Source organism: Poromitra crassiceps, assembly GCF_964638095.1.
Source record: "Poromitra crassiceps genome assembly, chromosome: 21".
Taxonomy (NCBI): Eukaryota; Metazoa; Chordata; class Actinopteri; order Beryciformes; family Melamphaidae; genus Poromitra; species Poromitra crassiceps.
Genome location: NC_139638.1, coordinates 12,068,078 through 12,090,767, shown reverse-complemented (window position 1 = coordinate 12,090,767; position 22,690 = coordinate 12,068,078). Strand labels below are relative to the sequence as shown.

Here is a 22,690-nt window from a genome sequence, read left to right as displayed (position 1 = left end):
TGAATGTGTTCACGTTCAAAAAAAGAAGAAAACAACTCAAACGCAAAACTGAAATTAAGCCATCCACACGGTTTGTCGCCGTTGTTATGAGGCAGCAGTAACTCTTCCAGCACTCGTTTGATTCCTCTCAGTTTGTTGTCCTCCTTTTTGTCCAAAGCATCTTCAAATTTGACAAGAACATCGACAGCAGAGAGAGACTGCAGCGAAATCCTTAATCTTCTGTGCAGATAGCTGGTTTTACGGACATTCGTCCTCTCTATATTTTTTGATGCCATGTCTGTTTGTTTGCGCGACTTTGTTCCAGTGGGTTATTCGCGCTGGAAATGTACTTCCGTATTATCACCAGAAAAGCACCACTGATTCGCCAGATACTGTACACGCCTACTGTCTGGATAGGCCAAGCACAAAGATCGACAGATAGGACCGCCAAAGAGAAACAATGCACCGGGACATACCAAACAGTCTGGACAGGACGGGTGTAAATGAAGGGTCCATCCAGATAAGCAGCGTCCGTCACGCCAGACTCATCAAAGACACTTTGCGATGATGGTCCCTGTCCGGATCGAGGTGGTGACTGAGGAACCTTGACAATGATGATGTAGGACACGGCCAAGTCATTGACGACTTCGTTTCTTGGTGCGAAAACGCTTCCTTACAACTCAACGTTTCCAAAACGAAAGAGGTTTGTATTGATTTTAGACGTTCCCCCCCTGTTCCCCAGAGCAGTTTTGTCAACGGTCAGCCTGTCGATATAGTGACAGACTACAAATATCTGGGTACGGTAATTGACAGCAAGCTGAAGTTTGATCTGAATACCGACATGCTGTGTAAGAAAGGTCAGCAGCGCCTTTTCTGCCTTAGGAAGCTGGCCAAATATCAGGTTGATAAAACTCTGATGAAAATGTTCTATAGTGCGTTTGTGGAGTCTGTCATTTCATTTTCCATAATCTGCTGGTATGGTAATCTTTGTACTAAAGACAAGAACTCCCTGGGGAGAATAGTGAAGGTGGCTTCGAAAATAGCCGGAACCCAGTTCAGAAGCCTGGACCAGATCTGTAATAACCAGGTGCTGAAAAAAGCTGTGTCCATCCGATCAGATGATGCCCACCCTCTGAGGTTCGAATATGAGCTGCTTCCTTCCGGGCTCCGCCTTCGTGCCCCCATAGTTAAAAAGAACAGATACAGAAATTCCTTTGTGCCTGTCTCTATCAGAGCGTTGAACGCTGCTGTCCCCTCATCTGCCGTTGCTGTTATTTTGTTATTTATTTATTTTATCCTTTTATTCTTTTATTCTTTTATCTTTATTTATTCTTAGGGGTACAGTACAGTATATCTGTATTATATACTTTGTCTGCCCTTTGGTCTGGACCAAGGTTTTTTTCTTTTGTGCTTTAATACAATGATACATTGTAGCTCTTGTGATATAAATGTGCTGCTGTGAGCGAACTGCACTTTGCTACTATGCACTTTATATCTCTACTGTGCACTTTAGATCGTTGCTACTGTTGTCATTTGCACTTTAACTATTGTGTTGCACTTTAAACTGCTGCTCTAGACTGTTTTTACAATGTTTTTTTTGTCTTATTTGTTTTTATGTATGTACTTTGTACTACGCTTTTTGCAATCCAATTTGCCCTTTTAGGGCACTTAATAAATCTTGAATCTTGAATCTTGAACCAGATCTGGAATGGACGCATGCGTAGTCGTCCCAGCGGGAGCATGGCAACCGCCGCAGCCCTATTACCCAGGAATACAGTGCACTGATGCACCGACGCTGTGCGCCCCGCACGCAGGGCTTTGGCTAACCGCACAATGCGCCCCCGCCTGAAGCTGCGCCGTCATCGCCAAGGAGCTCAACTCCAGCCCCAGGAAGGTGGTCACCTGAGCCGGGGCGAGGCAACTCTTCTGCCAGTTTATCAAAAACCCCAGGGTCTGCAGGTAGTCCATCAATGCCCTGGTATACGCGATGGCGAGGTCCCTTGAGTCCGCCGCTATGAGCATGTTGTCGAGGTAGACGTAGACGCGTATCCCCTTCGCACCGAGGGGAGCCAGCACCGTGTTCACGCAGACGCTGAATGTCTGCGACTCAAGTACAGGCCGAAGGGGAGGCCACAGAACTCGTAGGCCACCCCCTGGAAGCAAAACCTGAGGTATATCCTGTGCCTCTCCACCACCCCGCGAGGAGGGGAGTAACACGCTCTGCAGCGCGCGCGAAGGCTCAGCCCATGGTGGGTAAGCCACTAGGAGGTAGCTCCTCGCGGACGGCAGCGGCCCGGTAGCGACGTGCCAACATGAGGAGGGCGGCACACTTACGACAGAAGTGTGGGTCCGCTAATGGCCCCAGACAGAACATGCACAGATCGTGCGGGTCGTCCGAAGCTATCTTGGCACGGCACCGAGACAGAGTGGCCACTTCCCGTCCATAGCTTAGCGAGGCGGGTCTGAAAACACAGCCTGACTAGCACAGGGAAAACTCGCTGACCCGTCCGGGATGCGAGTGAGGCAAGCCGAACGGTGCCAAGCAACAGTTGGCAACCTAGCGAAGAGTTAGCTAACCTACAGCTAACGGTGCACAGCAACAGTTACAGTAAAGGTAGTGTAACAATTCTACCCTGATAGGGCAAGCTAGGTTAATGGCTGGCAAGATCGCTACGTTAGCAACTAGCTAACAACAACACTCCCCGGCTGGGGAGAATTAGCAATCAAGCTAGTCGGGGCTAGCGTAACAATACTACTACACCAGCTACCCCATGCCACGAGGCTGGTTAGCAAGAGACTGCCGGAGCTAGCGGTTAAACTAACAAGAGAAATACTCTAAGCTTTCATAGCAGGTTCCGCCGTTCCTAGCGAAGAGAACTGGGTCGATGAAAAACCTCCCACAGTCTCGTCCGCCGCTCCCGTGTCGGTTTGTGGAACTCAAGGGGACAGGTATCCGCTACTGGCCAAGAGCTAACCGTTGCTAGCAAAAAGGTCAAGAGAGGACATTCTATCCAGGTCGCTGGAAAAGCAAAAAGAGTGAGAGTTCTGGCCACAGGCACGGACGTGACGTGGCGGTCACGGGGGCGGAGCGGGTGGCGGTGTCATTGCCAGTCGCCAAGACGCCTTCAGACGTAATGGGTGGTTTTATAGGGGTTGATTTTTTTAGAAAAATTTACATTTATCCAGTAGGATTGCTGCAGGGAGCAGCTTGGCATAATGTGAGAATCCGAAGTTCGAAACGAAGTAAAACGCTACGTGAGAAGTCACGAAGTAACACGAGTAGAGCAAACACATTGTTGATTTTGTTATTTTCATATGATTTGTTGATGGTAAGGGACCGTTTGTTATTTAGGGAAGGATCCACTGGAGGAAAATAGGGGAGGGTCATCTTGTTTTAAATTTAGTCTGGGGGAGGGTACACTCTCTTTAATTTGAGTCCAGGGGAGGGGTATACAATTTTGATTCAATAAAAATATATAAACTTTTTTTGTGTGTGTAATGTTTGCTTTTCGGACTTCAACAACTACTGAGTTGCTTCATTTACACCCCTCCTGTCCAAACTGTTTGGTATGTCCCGGTGCATTGTTTCTCTTTGGCGGTCCTATCTGTCGATCTTTGTGGTTGGCCTATCCAGACAGTAGGCGTGTACAGTATCTGGCGAATCAGTGGCGCTTTTCTGGTGATAATATGGAAGTACATTTACAGCCGATCTTGCGGCAGCGCAGATAAGTCTCTTAGGAAGTCACAGTAGAACCGAGTTACGCTCACTAATCTCCTAAATTACGTTAAGTCTGCAAGGGATATTTATACCACCGGGATGACATATATGTTTCACATAGGGTTGTGTTTTGATTTCGAGATTTTATTTTGTCCAATATTGAAATGTTCTACAATTGCATGTTGTGTAATACACATTATTTCTATCGAGCTTTCTATCTATTTAGGCTCATTTGGATGCTATTTATTATCCACATGTATTTGCCCAATGCATGCTGGGAGATTGGCTCTGCGCAATTACGCACAATAATAGAACCGGTGAACTTTTTTTCCATCAGTCATTGACCGCTATTTAAACACAAATATTGATATACACAGACTGAAGATTGTTTCACAAGCGAAAATAGCATTATGTAGCGACCGGAGGAGGCGGTCGCTCTGATTGGTGACAGTTCTGCTTTAAGAAGCGCAAAGGATTATGGGAGTTCATGTTCTTGTGGGAAGCTTGTTGCTGTTACAGTTAAAAACGTGCTTTAGTGATGTTGTGCTCATGTTTTGATTGCATTATGTGGTAATGGCAATGTTTGGTGTGGCCAGGATAATGTTTAGTTTTACTATCAATGTAGCCACCACGACTGAGACTGTTAGTGTGTTTGATCACCTCTGGCCAGAGTTTCTGCAAATGGTGAATGATTCCGATGTGGAATAAATAGCACCCCTGCTGTCACGCGGTTTATGAGGCGCAGGAGTGGTTAAAAGTAACATCTCTGTGTCAGTCTGCATTCTTCCACGCAAGCTCGCCACAATATTGTTTGGGGAGGGTCAATCATATTTTTCAAATCGCTTGGGGAGGGTCAAGGAAAAATATATTTTGATCAGGGAAGGGGCACAGCTTTTTATTTCAGAGCACACCAAATCCCTCTAGTGACCCCCCTTCTAAATAACGAATGGTCCCTAAGCAATGCATTCAAAAACACCAGTGCTTGGAGCGTGGTGACGTCAAAACAATTTCACTGACCCCCTCGAAATTGAAAATAACTTGCTTTGTTTTGACTTTTATTGCAAGAAGAATAGCCGAGGGTAATTTCATGGACATTGAAATAAGGAAACTTATCGAAATGTACAGCCAGCATAGGGGGATACTGACAGCAAAGCAGTATAATGTAGTAACGAATAAGAGGAAGAAGACTATATGGGCAGAAATAGCGGAGGCGATTAATGTGTGTTCAGACTCGGGCACAATTCGCACAGAGGAAGATATGAAAAAGAAATGAAAGGATTTACTGAGCAAGGCGAAGAAGGACGCATCAGCCAAAAATAATCATCCTACTGGTGGCGGTTCTCCCCCGAAAGTGTCACTATATAGTGACATAATTGTTGATGTGTTTGGGGAGCATTCCCCTGCATTCACTGGCTTGGAGGGTGCTGAGAGCGGCGGGACGGAGGAAGACGTGGCGGAGGAGAGCCAGGCCGAGCCAGAGGATGTCTGTGAGGAGAGCGGTGTTTGGGAAGGTGTGTGGATTTTACATAAAACTCCACATTTGTTTTAAAACAAATATATGGTAAATAAGTCTAAAATGTATAATGGTGGGCCTAATTAGTTATTTTATTTCAGATACACCCGATGCCACACAGCCTTCAGGCAGCAGCGGCAGCAGCCATGCACCACCACCCCCTCAAAAGAAAAGGAAGAGAGATCGGGAGGAACTTCAACAGGTGCTGCTGGAGAAGGACATAGTGAGGGTTGAAATGGAGACCAAAAAATCCACACAGAACGAGAGAAGTTGGAGTTGGAGAAGGAGAAGATAAAGCTGCAAATTCTGCTGCTCCAGCAACAGCTTGCTAGGCCAGTGACTGTGTCCCTCATTGACGAGGAAGGGCAGAGCATCACTCTGAACCCGCTGTAGTTGTAGCCTATAGGCTATATTGTTATATTTATATTTTTCGGTTTATTTCTATGTTCGTTATGTTGTATAGGCTATATTGTTATATATATATATTGTTCTATATATTATATTACCCGGGAGCAGTATGGGTTAGGGCCCCAGCCTGTGTCTTCCGTGAGGAAGAAGCCCAACAAATCCACGAGAGGCCTTTTAGGAGGGCCATTCAAGCCGCAAGTGGAGCCTGCAGTACCACCACGGCCCAAGAAACATCATACCGGAATGAAATGTTGAAAAGGCGAGACAGTGTACGAGCTTCTGTTCTTTCAATCACAATTTAAAAAAGACAAACATACGTGGCACAACATAGGCTAATGCCTGCGTGAAAAGTATAGGCTACTATTAAGAATGAAAGAATCGACCACATCAGTGTACTGTTAACAATAGAATATTTATTTAATCTTCTAGCCTATGCCTATTTATTTTTTCTTTTTGACTTGTGTAAACAAGTAAAAAAAACAATGTTTTCAAGACAATGAGCAGACATTTAGATGGGAATTATGCAATTGGGAAAGAAGCAATACATTGGAAATGGTCAAATGACAAAGAGCTGATTAAGAGGTTTCGATTATGTAGGAGAGATCTTTTTGAACTTAATGAAGAGCTGTCAACGGATTTACAGTATATGCCAGACGCGGGAATGCAGCGCTACCACCGGCTTTTGAAACAAGAGGAGTCCGAATCTATTAGCTATAGCCTATAACATGTTCACAATCCGTGTGCGGCTAGTCGGCCAGCGATGTCCCCGTGGGCTGCTGCTGGGGCCGCGGGCTGCACATCTTCCTCCTCCTGCACCGGCTGATGGTCATGCCTGGGGAGAGGGATCCTCTTGCTGACGCAGATGTTATGGAGGACCGTGCATGTAGCCACCACAGTGCAGGCTCTCCCAGGATGCATCCTGATCTCCCCGTGAAGACAGTGAAACCTAAAGTGAAGATTATATTAGGGTATTTTATCAATGAGTTTATTGTTCATTATTATATAGCCTACACACACACACACATATATATATATATATATATATATATATATATATTAGGGCTGTCCGCGTTAATGCGTTAATCGTGATGCGATTAAGGGCCCACCATAACGCGTTCTTTTTTTTTTAATCGCGTTAATTGCATGCCACTATTTTGTCCCTTCGTCGCACCCGACTACAAGCCGAATGGCTTGTAGTCAAGCCATTCGGTTTCCTGTCTCCTGCTTGTGTAGGCAAGCATGGAAGAGAACGACAGCAATACGCTTCTAAATGGCTCGTTTTACTTAAAAAAAACTCCCCAAGTGGCACAGTGGACAAGTCAAGAGCCGTAGTTTGCACCTTGTGTAAAACAAAAATTATAATATCACCGAAGTACATCGAGTTTGAGGCGAGCGATCACCTAAAAGTATCTAGTGGCCAGCTAGCAGCCATCTAGCTAGCGCGAGACTCATCCCTCATTCTTCCTTCAGATTCTCGGATGCGCGGGTCCTCTAACCACTGGGAGGTCGGCTCCAATGGCTTCACGCGATATACACGTTATCAATACACAGTTTCCAATACCGAGCCATTATTCACATGGAAGTGCCAAAGTTTTTAGCTCAGACACAGCCTTCTTCGGCTGTGTCATTTTGGGTTTCTTATGTAGTTATTGTTGGAAGGGGGAATGGTGTAACTGTCTAATTGTCTAAATGTATCAATGTCCTGTTTCCATGTTATGTCGGAGCTACAACATCATGTACTGAAACTAAATACCACCAACCTTGCTTGGCAATAAAAGTATCTGAATCTGAATCAATGCAGCCCACGATCCCCGGGATGCCGGAGGCCTGGCGAAAACGCTGCTTCATGACCGCAGCCTCTGCTTCAGTGGGAAGGTGAACATGAGCAGCAAGGCGGTGGTTCAGTGCCAGTGAAACCCGGCAGATGGCACGACAGGCAGTGGACTTGTGGACTTGAATCATGTCCCCAACAGTGTTCTGGAAAGCCCCGTTTGCAAAAAAACGAAGCGCAATTGCACTTGCAAAGCCGGTGGTAGAGCTGCATTGCGGTCTGACACATACTGTAAATCGTTAGGGTTGTGCTACAACCCAGGTTTTACGAGTGAGAACGAGAGCTCTCACTAGTGCCTTAAACGCTGCAACGCAGCCCTATGGAAGACTGTTATTTTGCTCCAAAATTACTTTTCATTAAAACCTGACCACCCACCCGTAGGTGGCGTGGTACCCCCTGGGACTGACACGGATCCACGTGACTACGTCACGTCCTGTCCGCCCAGGGATAAGCACTCTAATTTCTTCCAGCCCGCTGAGATCCGACGCACCCCGTGACGCATCGACACAGCAAGGCTGGGTAGTGAGAGCTCTCGTTCTCACTCGTAAAACCTGGGTTGTAGCACAACCCTAATGTTTTACTTCGTTTCGAACTCAAGCTCTCACTAGTGCCTCCATTCAACCGACCTTGCTGCCGGGAGCACCCCACAGGGCGACCCGAAAGGCACCGGTGAACCACGGCCATATGGCAACGTTTATGCCTAACCAAATGACATATTAGAGTGGCAACTACTACTACTTTCTTGCCACCGACAGCACCGCGTGCGCGAACTGCGAACCGGACACGTCGAGACCGTAGTACCTGACAAAAGTGTGATGAGAGGACCATGAGGCCACGGCACACATGTCCTCCACCGACACACCACGCAACAACGCAGAGGATGTCGCAACACCTCGCGTAGAATGCGCCTTGATACCCTCTGGGGGAACCTTGCCCACGGCAGAGTATGCCAACGCGATCGCCTCCACTATCCAGTGTGATAAGCGATCCTTGGAAAGGGGTCCGCCCTGGGCCCTTTGCCCAAAGCAAACCAACAGCTGATCTGTAATGCGTAAAGAACGCGTCCTGGCCACATAGGCCGAGAGCGCCCTTACGGGGCACAGCATGAGCAAACGTCTCTCCTCACCCGTCTCTAACTGAACGGCGGGGGACAGAATGCTGATAAGTCTATGACCATAGACCTAAAGCTGACATTAATAATCTTAGGTTGGTAAGCCGGGTTAGGTCGCAACGTAACCCTGCGCCCATCATTCCCAAAACCACACAGGCCTGCTGCACCGAGAGGGCAATCAGGTCACCAACTCTCTTTCCTGACGACAAGGCCAGCAGCAGCGCGGTCTTTAAAGACAGAACCCTTAAATCGGCGGAGTCCAAGGGCTCAAACGGATGACCCGTTAGCCCGTCCAGCACCGTAACCAGGTCAGATTTGGGGAAAAAACGCACCGCGACGGCGGGCGCAGTTTACGCGCCCCCTTCATGAAGCGCAAGACCAAAGGGTACGCCCCCACGGGGCTCCCTTCAATTCCCCTATGGCAAGCAGAATCGCGGCTACGTACACCTTAAACGACTGCGGGGACTGACCCGCGTCAAGCAGGCTCTGAAGGAAACAGAGAACTGGTCGCACACTGCAGTTCACTGGATCCACGCCCTTACTTGCTGCATAGTGCATCCCACATTATCAGGCAAGCCCTGGGCTAGCAACTGGTCCGGTTCAGGAGCCAGACCGCTAGCTTCCACCTGCCTTGGGAGGGGTGGAACACCTCCCCCTCCGCCTGGGATAGGAGATCGGCCCGTACCGGCAATGCCCAGGGCGGATCTTGCGCCAGGGAGACCAGGTCCGCAAACCATGTCTGCCTGAGCCAAACAGACTAAAACGAGCCGGAGGCGCTGTTCCCTCACCCTGTCCAACACCTGACGGATCAGGGGGGGTCGAGGGAAACGCATAGAGCCCCTCCCTCGGCCACGCGTGCGCTTTTAGCGCGTCATGACCTAACGGGGGCTGTCCTCCTGGATCGAGAACCACAGTGGGCATTGTGTCGCACGCCGCGATGCGAGAGATCGACGCAGGCGCGACCAACCCTGGCCCAAACCTGTTCCATCACCCGAGGGTGGAGGCACCACTCCGTATAACGGGGATTGCCTCGAGACAGCAGGCCGGTCGTAACTCCGCCGTCCCGGCAGATAGACCGCTGACACTGAAAGGAGACGGGGATACACCCACAGGTGAATCCCCGCTATGGTTCAGCGCCCCCGACTGCACATTCAGGTGGGCGATCGCTGCCCTATTGTCCGAGCGAATCAGCACATGGTGCCCATGTGTGAGCCGCTGGAAATGTTACCTCTGCAGGCCGGGGGGACTGCGGAGGCAACGTTCTCTTTCGAGTCTGGCCGCACGCGGACTTGTCCGGCAGTGCGGTCCCCAAGAGAGCTCCCAACCAACAATGGGCCCACGGCGCCATTGATGGTGGGCTTGTCCTGAAGCAGAGCCCGGCGAATCGCCTTCAGCTCTAGCACGTTTATGTGGCGAAGCTCCTGAGCCTCCCACCGGCCGTTCGCCGAAAAATACCCGCAAATCGCACCCCCTCCCCAGAGGGAGGCGTCTGTGCGAATCACCATCCTGAGCGGGACAGGGCCCCACCGAGTACCTCTCGAGAGGTAACGGGGGTCCGCCCATATAGCCAGCACCTGCCAGGCCTGACCTGTCAGAGGAACCCTGCGATGACGGTCCCCGGCAGAGTCCAGGCGAAGCCTGAGAACCATATTTGGACCACGAGAGCATGTGTAGCCTCCTTAGCGGGAGCACATGCAGTGCTGAGGCCATCAGGCCCAACATCACTGTGCACTGATGCACTGACACCGAGGGCACAGACCTAACGTCCTTGGCTTGCTGTCCGAACCGTGCGAGCCTGTCGCTCTGGCGAAAGGCTCGCAGGAAGTAAAGCTCGAGCCCCAGGAAGGTCGCCGCCTGCGCTGGGACGAGGCAACTCTTCTGCCAGTTCACCAAAAACCCTAAGGTTCGCCGGTGATCGGTCACCACCTTGGTATGTTCCGCGGCACGGACCCTCGAGTCGGCCGCTAAGAGAACGTCGTCGAGATATAGGGAGACGCGGATCCCCCTCGCGCGGAGGGGAGCCACGGCTGCCTCCACGCACACCGTGAGGGTTCGCGGGCTCAAAGACATGCCGAATGGCAAGACACAGAACTCGTAAGCCTTCCCCAGTAAGGAGAACCTCAGGTATTTCCTGTGTCTCCTGACCATGTGGACATGGAAGAACGCACCTTCCAGATCCCCGGAAGTAAGAAATCCCCCTGTCTCAACTCGTTGAACAGGCGGGGAAGAGAGCATTCGGAACGGGACTTCCTCAGCGTCTTGTTGAGACGCCGAAGGTCCAAATTTGGACGCATGGAGCCGTCCATGGCCTCCTCCTTCACGGCCAGATCGGGGGTCCCGTCGAACGTGGGTGGGCAAACTGTAGCGCGTATCCCCTCTGGAGGGTGCGCCGTAATGGGGACGGGGAACATAGATGCTCCCAGGCATCAAGCCTGTTGGTATTGGTGGGCACCGGGACCTTTTGATCCGGTGCCCTGATGGGGGGGCGGGACGTGAGAGGCTACGCCCCCCCGCCGCATGGACAGTTCCGTAGAAGCTGTGCATGCTGGGGGAGAAGTTCTTACGCAAGCTCCGCCAACTGACGCGCTGTTGTATCGAAGTAACCCCCCCCCCCCCCCTGCCGTGCGCCTTTCGCAGGCTGGGGGGACTGCGGAGGTAACATTCTTTCTCGAGACCGGCCGCACGTGGACTTGTCCGACAGTGCGGCCCCCAGGCGAGCTCCCGACCAGCAAGAGCCGTCGGTGCCATTGATGGTGGGCTGTCCTAGAAGCCTCTAGCCGAGGCCAGGCCGTAGCCATGGACCAAGGCGAGCCTAGATGATGGGTATGAGACCCTGGGCGAGCTCCCGACCGAACTCGGGCCTTGGGCACTGAGGACGGTGGGTCTAAAGCTACAAGCCGCAGGCTGGAACTAAGCCCAGCCTTGGTGAGCCAACCGGTGGGCTTGACCTGGGTGCTGCCAACCGAGGCCAGGCCGTGGCCATGGACCAAGGTGCGCTGTGCCCCCAGCCAGGCTCCCTGCACTTGCAGGGGGCGCCCCAACAAGGGAGTGCGACCCATGGAGAGCTCCCAACCACCCCGGGCCTTGGGCACCAAGGGCGGTGGGCTTGTCCTTAGAGCTACAAGCCAAAGGCTGGCACTGAGCCCAGACCTTGGCGAGCTGTAAGCCCTGCTGGACGCGTAGCGCCAGCAAGGAGCAGTATGTCTATTGTAGCGGAGGTAGCTCGCGCCCAATGTACTTAGCACACAGATACTAACTGCACGGGTGCACGCCAGCTATCTGCAAAAAACTATCGTTCTGTGCTAAACAGTACTAAATATTGCTAGACCAAGGTGCGCTGTGCCCCCAGCCAGGCTCCCTGCACTTGCAGGGGGCGCCTAACAAGGGAGTGCGACCCATGGAGAGCTCCCAACCACCCCGGGCCTTGGGCACCAAGGGCGGTGGGCTTGTCCTTAGAGCTACAAGCCAAAGGCTGGCACTGAGCCCAGACCTTGGCGAGCTGTAAGCCCTGCTGGACGCGTAGCGTATGCAAGGCAAGCTAGCTTCCACACCTCTTTGAGAGCGGACCTTGGTCCGCTCTCAAGAGCTTAGCTGCGGACAAGACCGAGGGTTCAAGGCGCCTGTGCAGCGTGCTCGTGCCCAAGGCAGAACACGCACTTAACGTGCCGATTCATACTCGGCCAAAGTAGTTTTACACACGGCCCATCCCCTCCCTGACCTTCCCTGCTCAGTAGCAAGAGGAAGCAGGAAGCTAACCACTAATAGCAAGCTCCCGCAGGGCACACCCTAATAGCTAGCTTAAGCAAGCTAGCAGGTTAGCAAGAAGCACAGGCTAGACAGTAAGCAACCCGGAGGCTAGCGAACGTGCGCGTGCAATGGTAACGTAAGTGGCAATAGCCCATCCCGAAGGGGGGGCACCAATACCCACAACCTGTTAACCCGAGAGAACAGACGTGGAAGCCACTAGCTAAGCTAGCATAAGCACTGAGAGACAAGCCTGCGCTAACACAAGCCTGCGCACAAGCCGGTGCAGCGAGTCTCTACCCTGAGTAACACGGGGAAGCAAGCGTGACCGCAAGCAAAGGTCAGCGGCCCGCGAAGCTAGTCAATCTCAGAAGAAACTCCTCAGAGGGAGTTACAATCTAGTAGATGCTATTTGCACGAGGCAAGCAACACTTAGCAGACAAGCAAGCTGGCTAAGATGGCGTAAGTACTGAGAGAAGCGGCCCACACAACATGCGGGGCGAGCTCACCTAGCTAGCGAATCGCCTAGCTAAAATCTCAGAGTGCCCCCTTCGGGGCCGAAGCCAGTAAAAGCTACACTACATTTATGTAGGTCCCAGCAACGCCTGAGCGGCGTGCTCCTGCCCTTAGGCATGCACACATCAAATTAATTGTGCCGGTCGTAACCGGCCAGCGTAGCCTCACAGCTAATACAGCACCTAGCTGTTCCCCCCTCTCTCTGCTAACAGGAATAACGGGGTTAACGTGCAAGCTAAGCCTGCAACGGTAAGAGCTGGAGTGCTACACATCACTAGATGGCTGCACGGGAGCAAGCTAGCTATCTAGCTAACTGAAGAGCATGGCTTCTAGCTACTACTCTCGCTTAAGGCGCGCCCTACACAGGGGTAGCTGGCGCGAAGTACTTAGCACACAGACATTAACTGCACGTGTGCACGTTAACTATCTGCTACAAGGTAGTCCAAGCTAGCTGCACTGAGCAAACTAGCTAACTATCTAACGCGCGCGCTCTAAAGCCGGCGCCTAAAGTACCTAGCACACGAAAGCTACCCGCACGGGTGCCAAGGTAGCTATCTGTAAGAACTGGGCTAATTAGCCTCTTTGTTCCTGTGCTACGTGGTACAAGCTATTTGCACGTATGCAAAGCTTAACAGTTTGAGCGCGGACCTAAATCGGCCCTCAAACGAAAACGCTGCCCCAGCCAGGGGAGCGAAGCAAAGCTACACAGCGGCAGCAATAACCACTACACGGCGGTAGCTAGCAGAGCTACACGGCGGTAGCAATAAACAGTTAACTAAGGAAGATACTCTTAGCTTAGATGACTTGTTCCGACGCCGCAGGGTGAAGGGTACAGGGTCGGGTCCCCGAAGCCTGCTTTATCCCGTCCACGCGAACCTCTTGAGGTGAGCAAATCAGACGGAACGAGCCTAGTATCTAAAGCTATGTAAAAGAGCTAACTCATAGTTAACCGTTTGGAGCTTTTAGTAAACACGTCTTCTTCAGCGGCTGGAAGAAAGCGGAAGTGATTATCCCTGGGCGGACAGGACGTGACGTAGTCACGTGGATCCGTGTCAGTCCCAGGGGGTACCACGCCACCTACGGGTGGGTGGTCAGGTTTTAATGAAAAGTAATTTTGGAGCAAAATAACAGTCTTCCATAGGGCTGCGTTGCAGCGTTTAAGGCACTAGTGAGAGCTTGAGTTCGAAACGAAGTAAAACCGGTGACAGCTCTTCAATAAGTTCAAAAAGATCTCTCCGACAGAACTGAAACTTCTCAATCAGCTCCTCGTCATTATACAAGTCCAATGGGTTGCTTCTGTCCCTAATTACTCTCTCCCGTCTAAATGCCCGCTCGTTGTCAAGATGGTGGACAAGACGACGTGCCATTGTTGTCAAATTTCACGCCGTCACTGTGCCACTACGCTCTAATATACAGTCTATGGCCACTACTGTATGTAGTACACTACACCCTCCTACAACAATGGCAAATCCCACCCTCCCTCCTCCTGTGGAAGCTCCGGGGGAAAATGGCGGCAAATGAGTGCCAGGCAGTCTGAATGAAATTGAATGTAACGTTCCCAATTCTATGTATTAAATTTAAAAAAACTAATGTCAACTGGGCTTATACCCAGTCTTAAGCCCTGTTGGTGCAACTGGCCCCTGGAGTCTAAACTTGACTCCCAACAACCCAAAACATCTTTGGACAGGACTCCACGCTGCTTCCGATTTCAAGGTGCTGAAACAACACACCCCAAACACCTCACCCACCCTGCCGGACAAACTCAACGCATTCCATGCAAGGTTCCATCCCTTTGCCAGAGCACCCACCTCCCCACCTTTACACCCACGACTGCATGGCGACACAGACCTCAAACACCATCGTGAAGTTTGCAGACGACACAGCAGTTGTAGGGCTGATCTTGAATGGCGATGAGATGGCCTACAGGAAGGAGGTGGATACCCTGGAACAGTGATGCCAGGTCACCCACCTCTCCCTGAACGTCTCCAAGACCAAGGAGGTTATTGTGGATTACAGGAAGGGGAGGGAGACTCACCCCCCAGTGACCATCAACGGCACAGTGGTGGGAAGGGTGGAAAGCTTCAAGTACCTGGGAGTCAACATCCACCAGGACCTGACGTGGGCCAGCCACACCGCCACAGTCGTAAAAAAGGCCCAACAGCGACTACACGGACTCAGACGCCTAAAGAAATTTGGACTTCATGGACTTCTACAGAGGCACCATCGAAAGCCTGCTGACCGGCTGTTTCACCACCTGGTACGGGAACTGTACCACCATGGACTGCAAGGCGCTGAGAAGGGTGAGGCGCGCAGCCCAGCACGTGACAGGATGTGAGCTGCATGCCAAAACGACAGGAACTGTACAATCAGCGGTGCCTCAGAGGTCCCGGACGATCATCAAGGACACGAACCACCGACATAACAGCCTGTTCGCACAAGCACGCACAAGCCGCTTGCGGGACAGTTTCTTTTCGCATGCCACGAGACTCCTCAATAAATAAACCCTCTATAAACCCGGATTATTGACATTTGCACACCTCTCTGCACACCTGGACACTTTTTTAAATACATTCCATCTCATTATCTTTAATATTTAATACCTTACTACCTATATATTACCCTTCGTATTTTAGTGTTGCCACAACTGCCTTACTAGTTAACTATATTGCCTATTGTTGCTGCTGTGATTGTGTTTGCTGTTGTGATTTTGCACCTATTTAAATCTGCACCTTGTTTGTAACGGAGCCTACAGCAACAGGCAACCAGTGTTCCTCATGGTACACTGGCAGGGCCGCCGCACCCTATACGCAGAGTACGCAGACTGCGTAGGGCATCATGTGACTGAGGGCACCCAATTTTTTTTTTTTTTTTTTTTTTTTTGTGCCCTCAGTCAGGCCACTCACTGAACAGCAGGCCAGGCGCCGCATACTGGTTTACTAGTGGTTTTATTACTTTATTCAGGGTTAAAGTGGGTGCATCTCATTGTAAAATTGGACTCGGCCCAAATTGGGCTTCAAACGGCCCAAATTGGGCTTCAACCGGCCCAAATCGGGCTTCAAACGACCCAAATCGGGCTTCAAACAGCCCAACTCTCGCTTCAAACAGCCCAAATTGGGCTTCAAACGGCCCAAATTGGGCTTCAAACGGCCCAAATTTTTCGCCGCCGCCCTTCAGACGCCGGCACGCACATCGGCCCGTATCGGCCTGGCCTGCTTGGTATCTAATGCCCGGCCTGAATTATGATCCCAGTCCGCCCCTGCTTGCATGTACAGTTTAACAATCGCTTGTTTGCTGACATGTACAGTAATTCTAACAATTGTTTGTTTGCCACATGTAATGTAATGTGAGATACACTCAGGGCCGTAACTAGGGTTTCCGAAATAGGGGAGGTCCAGCAAGGGAAGGCGGCGGGCGCCGCCGAAAAAAATTTGAGGTTTTTTTTCCCCCTTTTTTAGCCATATTTAGAGTAATATATCATTTTAAATCAACATTAGGATTATACTGTTGTGATGTCATTATTCAGTATATTCTCTTTCATGTCACCACCTGCTCAGCTCTCCTGTCAACATAATTGTAACTAACAAACACAAACTGTTTTAGCCAAATTCATATCAAAATGACACCTACAAACACAGGTACACAACCCAAGCCGTACACAACACACAAAGTCATCATCGATAATAAAAAAAAACATACAGAGGGACATTTATTTATTCCTGATAGGAACGATTGAAAAATAAAATAAAATATATTATGTTGTTTTTAACTTTACACCACCTCTTTTTGTTACTTATTGGGTCATGAAACTGAAACCATGCATATAGCCACCTGCATACCTGACTTCGGGAGCTTGGCAATTGGCATCATGCATGATTAGCCAGTAGCATCCCAACGTGTCACACAGGTAACATTACTTAAGAGACAGACTAGACACTTACTTTCTTGGTTGTTGCTAAAAAATCTGTCAGTGTCACTCGCTGTCTGTCGTTCACTCGCTCACTGTCTCGCAGCTCGCTCACCTTTAATTATCTCGCCAGGCAGACAGACAGTCATCACTCACCACCATGCTGCTGCTCTCTCGGAATCAAGTTACAGCGGACGCGGCGTCAGATGACTTCCTGCCTGACCTGCCTTTCGTTTTCCAAAATAAAAGCGATCCCGTGTTTTTCATGCTTTTCCATGCAGATTGTTTTATAATAAAAAAAAAAAAAAAAAAAAAAATTCTCTGAAATATTAGGGGAGGTCCGGACCTCCCCGTCCTCATAGCTAGTTACGGCCATGATACTAACACGATACTAGTGTTAGTATCGTTCATAATTAATGATTTTGCAGTCTTTCGTTTGACAGTTATTGAAAGTTTTGGGGGGGTGGGGGGCACCACAAAACAATTACGCTTAGGGCACCCAAATGGCCAGCAGGGTGCTGCATCACTGCAGCACTGAAAAGTAGGTTGCAGACAGCTCAGAACAAATTGGTCAGACTCATCCTGCAGCTTCATCCCAGGACTCACCTTTTACAGTCTCATTTTGACATCCTCAAGTGGCTCGGGGTAGAAGAGAGCATAGCTCAAATCAAACTGTGCATGGTACACAAGATAATTAAAAATGTTGTCCCACGATACCTCAGTGGCTACTTCACCAGGGTTTCCAGCTAGATTTAAAAGAGTAATAGGCCAAAACACATTCCTTTACTCGGCAGCAGTCCTATGGAATAGCCTTCCAATGGAACTGAAGTCCATAAACCCCTTCTTCTCTTTTAAATCATCAGTAAAGAGCTGGATCAGGAGAAGCAGGAGCTGGGTCTAGTTGCCGTCTTATTGGATTTTATTATTTTATTTTATTTATTTTACTGGATTTTTATTATTTTATTTGATTCTAACTACTTTACTGGATTTTATTATTGGGATTATTGAATGTATTTTATTTTCCCTATGTTCTCCCCCCCCTGCGTGGTGTGCTCACCCACGCATACCCACAGGCTCTGACAATGGTATTCTTACCATACATGTACACTCTTACATACATTACACGCACCCACGTCATCCACGCACCAGTACATATTCCACACAGTCATTATTATTAAGGACTGCAATGGAAACAAGCTATCAGCTTTTTTGCGTTAATCCTTTTGTTAATGGTGGGCTGATGTATATAATGTTGGTATTGTATAATTTTCAATCAAATAATCAATAAGTAGGTCAATAGATACAGTAGTTTGGATTTGCAGGGATTTAGCTTCCTACCCAGACTCAGAAGAACTTGTGGATAAATTTGTTTATGCACGCAGTTAGCATAGCTGGAAGACTACGGGATCAAATAGCAGCACCTCTCAAAAGTTTAATCCGCCTCTAACAAATATGGGTCTAAAACCTATTCGAATTGAAGAAACAATCACAATTTTCAAACATACCAATTGCTATTTTGATGAGTCAAATCATCCAGCTTTAGATAGCAGTTGTAAACTGTAAGTTCACATAACCTACTGTATATAACCTACTGTATATCATCACTGTCTTTTGCCTATATAAAGCTCTGATCAATCAGGAACTCTCTCTGATATCCCACCTCCTCAGAACAGCTGAGTGGATCTGATTGGACGGTGGATTGTGTCCAGCCAATTCTAGACCTGCTGAGCTACATCAGAACTGACTGCCTCATCATGGCCAAGTTGACTGAGTAAAATTATTATTATTATTATTATTATTATTATTATTATTATTATTGTTATTGTTATTATTCGGTAGTAGTAGTAGTATTTTAATTATAATCATCATCATCATATTGACCCATACCATTGCCATCAGGCGCTGCCTTGTGGAGTTCATGATGTCGTGAAGTGTGCTATGATGCGGTGTGATGTAGGGATGCGTGATTATATAGGTATGTCATCGGCTGATAAATGATTTAAAATGAAATATCGGCATCGACCTGAAACCAACATTTCAGCTGATATGACAGGTCGATACAATGACACTTTAATTATGCCCAAATGCTTGATTCTTGACTTGAGATTACATTATTTGTTTTACAACTTGTGAAATAGGTCAATTGTCCCCGGTTGTGGTGGCTATGGTCAGGATTGTCTCAAGGAGAGCATCGTCCAAGCCTGTTTAAGTAGGATGAATCTTACAGTTTGTGAAGTAGTTTTCTTATTTTGACCAGTGAAAGACATGCACATGTATGTGAACATTTTGAGAAACGTATTTCTCTCTGCATCTGCCACTGCCATAAGAGGAGGCATATTAATCTGCCACTGGGCCATCACCATAAGAGGAGGCATATTAATCTGCCACTGGGCCATCACCATAAGAGGAGGCATATTAATGTGTTAATTCCACTATAGAAGAGACTTGATGTTCTCTGAAATTAGGGGGGGGGTGCGCATATATCGGTATTGGTAATTGGCCAAAAGAGTTATAAAGTATGTGCATATTATTGGATATTGGCAATTGTTGTGTATTGTGCATCCCTCATCTGATATACATCTCTCTCTTCACCTCACCTCATGAATCAGGATCATTCAATTTACTCAACACATACATGACAATATAAAGTTAAATTAAAAATACTAAGATTTCCATACAGCAACAATGTTAGTATATTATGGAAAATGTTTGTACTTTACATCATTATCTGTGTGTGTGCGCGTGTGCCTGTGTGTGCGCACGTGTGTGCGTGTGTATGTGTGCGTGTGCGTGCGTGTGTGTGCCTGTGTGTGCGTAGAGCCCGCAGTGAGCTGTTGATCCTGTGTGGCTATATTGGAGCTCTGCTGGCCATTAGAAGACAATACTCCAGCATCATACCTGCACTCTATGAATACACAAGGTATGTATGTGGAATTAGCTGGACTGGAGTTGGCTAACAAGCCACCAGTGTCTTGTTGTTCATGATTTTGGTGACACCTAATGGTGATAAGCAGTCATTGCTTTGGTCCTTTGCCCTCAACTGTAGGCACTGGCCAAACGTACTGTAATAAAGACACTCAGTGGTGTCTGTGGCTTCATACAAAAGCCAAGATCACAACTTCATTACCTGGAGATACCAAACTTCATCAGTTATTTGTGTGAGATGAGTTTGGTTCAGGATTTATTTAGCGATTGTTGCTGTAATCAGATTAAGATTGGATTATTTAAGTAGATGTAGCCACTGTGTACTTTTCTATGTTTGTCAGTCAGCTGTTGAAGCGGAGAGAGGTGTGTGTTCCTCTGAAGATCGAGCAGCTGACTGTGGAGCTGGACGCCTGGCGGGCCTGCACACAAACTAACAGCAAGTAGGTTATGCACGCGCACGCACGCACGCACGCACACACGCACACACACACGCACACGCACACACAGTCATGAGAGGTGAGAAATGGCATCTTAAGAGCATGTCTAGCTAACTAAATTGTGCCACCACAACATCATGGCTAGGTTGGTAATCAGACCAAAGTTTTGTTGAATGCTTAACCAAGTTGTTTTAACCAGACTTAATTTTTTTTATCATGAAATTTGTATTCTTTTTCACAGATTACATCATCATTATTCATTTAGAACAAAAAGAGAAACTAGTATGCCTATGGGAAGGTCATCAATTTTTGTCTTGGATATCCAACTTAGATCTTTGTGGATCTAAGATCTTTGTGGATCTAGCACCCCTGATTTGGGAGGGAGGCCCAAAAAAACTACCCTGGATCTAAGCAAATAACACATTCTAGAATTGAACTCAACTTCTTTGTTATGCACACCCAGAATCTGGCTATTTTCGGACATTCCCAAAGACAATGTATATAATTTCCATCTGCCACTTTACATTTGGTACAAAGGGGGCATCTGCTTGGGTCAATTTTATTTAGGAATTGAGGCGTTCTATGTTGCCTGTGTAATATTCTATATTGCATCTCCTTGAATCTATTAGAGAAAAACAGACAATTACAGGCTCTAATAGCTTCCCCCCAGCTCTTTTTGTCATATTCAATTTGAAGATCCTTTTCCCATCTTGCTGTCACTTTATCTATATTCTGATCATTATCGTTTAGGAAGTCATCATAAAAATACGAGATCAAGCCTTTGTTCAATGTACAGTGGATAATAGCTTCCTCCATATGTCCAAGAAGGGTCTTATCCTGTGGTAACTTAGGGACCGTTCGTTATTTAGAAGGGGGGTCACTGGAGGGATTTGGTGTGCTCTGAAATAAAAAGCTGGTGAACGGAGTGTAGTTGATTGCCAAAACTAAACCTTATGTTTCAGTTTCAGTACAAACTGCTACTTTCTTGACATGCATAGTTATCTTTTAAATTGACAAAATGTAACTTGTACCCCATTGCACAATTCCAACGGGATCTTAAAAGTAATGTACAGGTATCTCTCCGTTCACCACCATTCATATTTTTTCACATGCTCGTACAGGGAGAAAAGCAGGAAGTGACCTTCACTTTGGCTCTCTATAGATATAGAAGTATTTTTTATTCCATGTTGATGTCTGCTTGGCATGATGCCGGGCAATGATGGCAACATTGGCATCAATGATATTTTTGCAATTATATAAACTACTTGAATTCAGGGATGTCTGTCTGCCTGCTTGCCTGCCTGTTTGTCCGCCTGCCTGCGTGTCTGTCTGTGCTGTCTCTCTGTCTGTGTGTGTGTCTGTCTGTCCATCCGTCTGCCTGTCTGCCTGTGTGTGTGTCTGTCTGGTCTATCAGGTCTATATATGATGTCCCTAACAGTCCTCCATCAGAGTATCAAAAAGAAGAGTTCATCTGCCTAGAGAAGAGAATCCAGCCAACAGACTGTGGTAAAGAAAGAAAAAATACTCATAATAACACTACCATGTTTTAAACTAAGTGATATATGGTTGTGATTATGAATGGCATGTTTGACAATATTCAGTGAGAACTTCCATCTATCTAATGACTGAATACATACTGTATTAAATTAAATAATTTGAAAAGGGGTTTGGTACCTCCCCTAGCGGCGCTAGTCCTGTATGGGCCAGACTATGTGACAGGCTCCAATCTACCCAGCCACTCAGATGTTCAACTTTCCTGTTTCACTGGCCACAGAATACAGGTCAGTGATTTGTTTGACTACTGGACACAGAATACAGGCCAGTGCTTTGTTTGACTAGCTTTTGTATAGACACTTTTAGCTTAACATAAACATTCTAAATTTCCACTAGCTTACTTCCTGTTGCAGTCTTTGCTAATACAATAGCTTACACAAAATAAGCTAGGATTCAAACATCACTGTAAACCACAGCCTCACACAATTCCGTGAAAACCGTCTATAACTACCCTAAAGAAATGTCTGCACAGCTGACGACATGTTCATGTTTTTTCTTGTCATGTGCAGGGTCCAGTGTTTCTGCTGGACGGTAAATCCGCCATCTCCCTCAATGATGCTCTTATGTGGGCTAAAGTCAACCCCTTCTCCCCACTGGGGACAGGACTCCGCATCAACCCCTTCTAACACGCACGCACGCACGCGCACACACACACACACACACACACACACACACACACACACACACACACAGTAGCCTCTCTGGGACAAGAGTGGGTCTGTAATAGAAGGGAGGAGGTAGGGAGCAAGAGCCAAAGAGTGAAGGAATGGAAGAAAACAAGAAGAAAATTGACTGAAAATAATATCTTACTCTATGTTATAGTTTATTTGACAAATTTACTGAAAACAAATAAACTAATATAATAAGGCAAGTCAAGTTTATTTGTATAGCATTAATTCACAAGCATGTCTCAGAGATGTCTTCACAGAAAATATGTCAAGCTGATTCTAGCTGACACAACAGTAGCAAATTACAGTAGTAACACATTGAACAATCATATGATGGAGAAATATAGGAAATATAGAATAGAATGGTGCCATGCTTTAGGGT

General features: G+C 47.9%; 1 protein-coding gene across 1 annotated transcript in view; it reads left to right on the top strand.

The window, feature by feature from the left end:
• LOC310795251 (WD repeat-containing protein 17-like) overlaps positions 1-22,266 on the top strand; it is a gene marked incomplete at both ends in the record, with an annotated part of 124,543 nt that extends 102,277 nt beyond the window's left edge. Inside the window, 9 exon segments of the mRNA XM_083657311.1 lie at positions 5,091-5,208; positions 5,312-5,433; positions 6,369-6,495; positions 18,393-18,495; positions 19,543-19,644; positions 19,991-20,089; positions 21,501-21,592; positions 21,770-21,867; positions 22,150-22,266. Of these exon segments, the coding sequence (XP_083513437.1) occupies positions 5,091-5,208; positions 5,312-5,433; positions 6,369-6,495; positions 18,393-18,495; positions 19,543-19,644; positions 19,991-20,089; positions 21,501-21,592; positions 21,770-21,867; positions 22,150-22,266 (978 nt within the window).
• Positions 22,267-22,690: the final 424 nt, after the last annotated feature.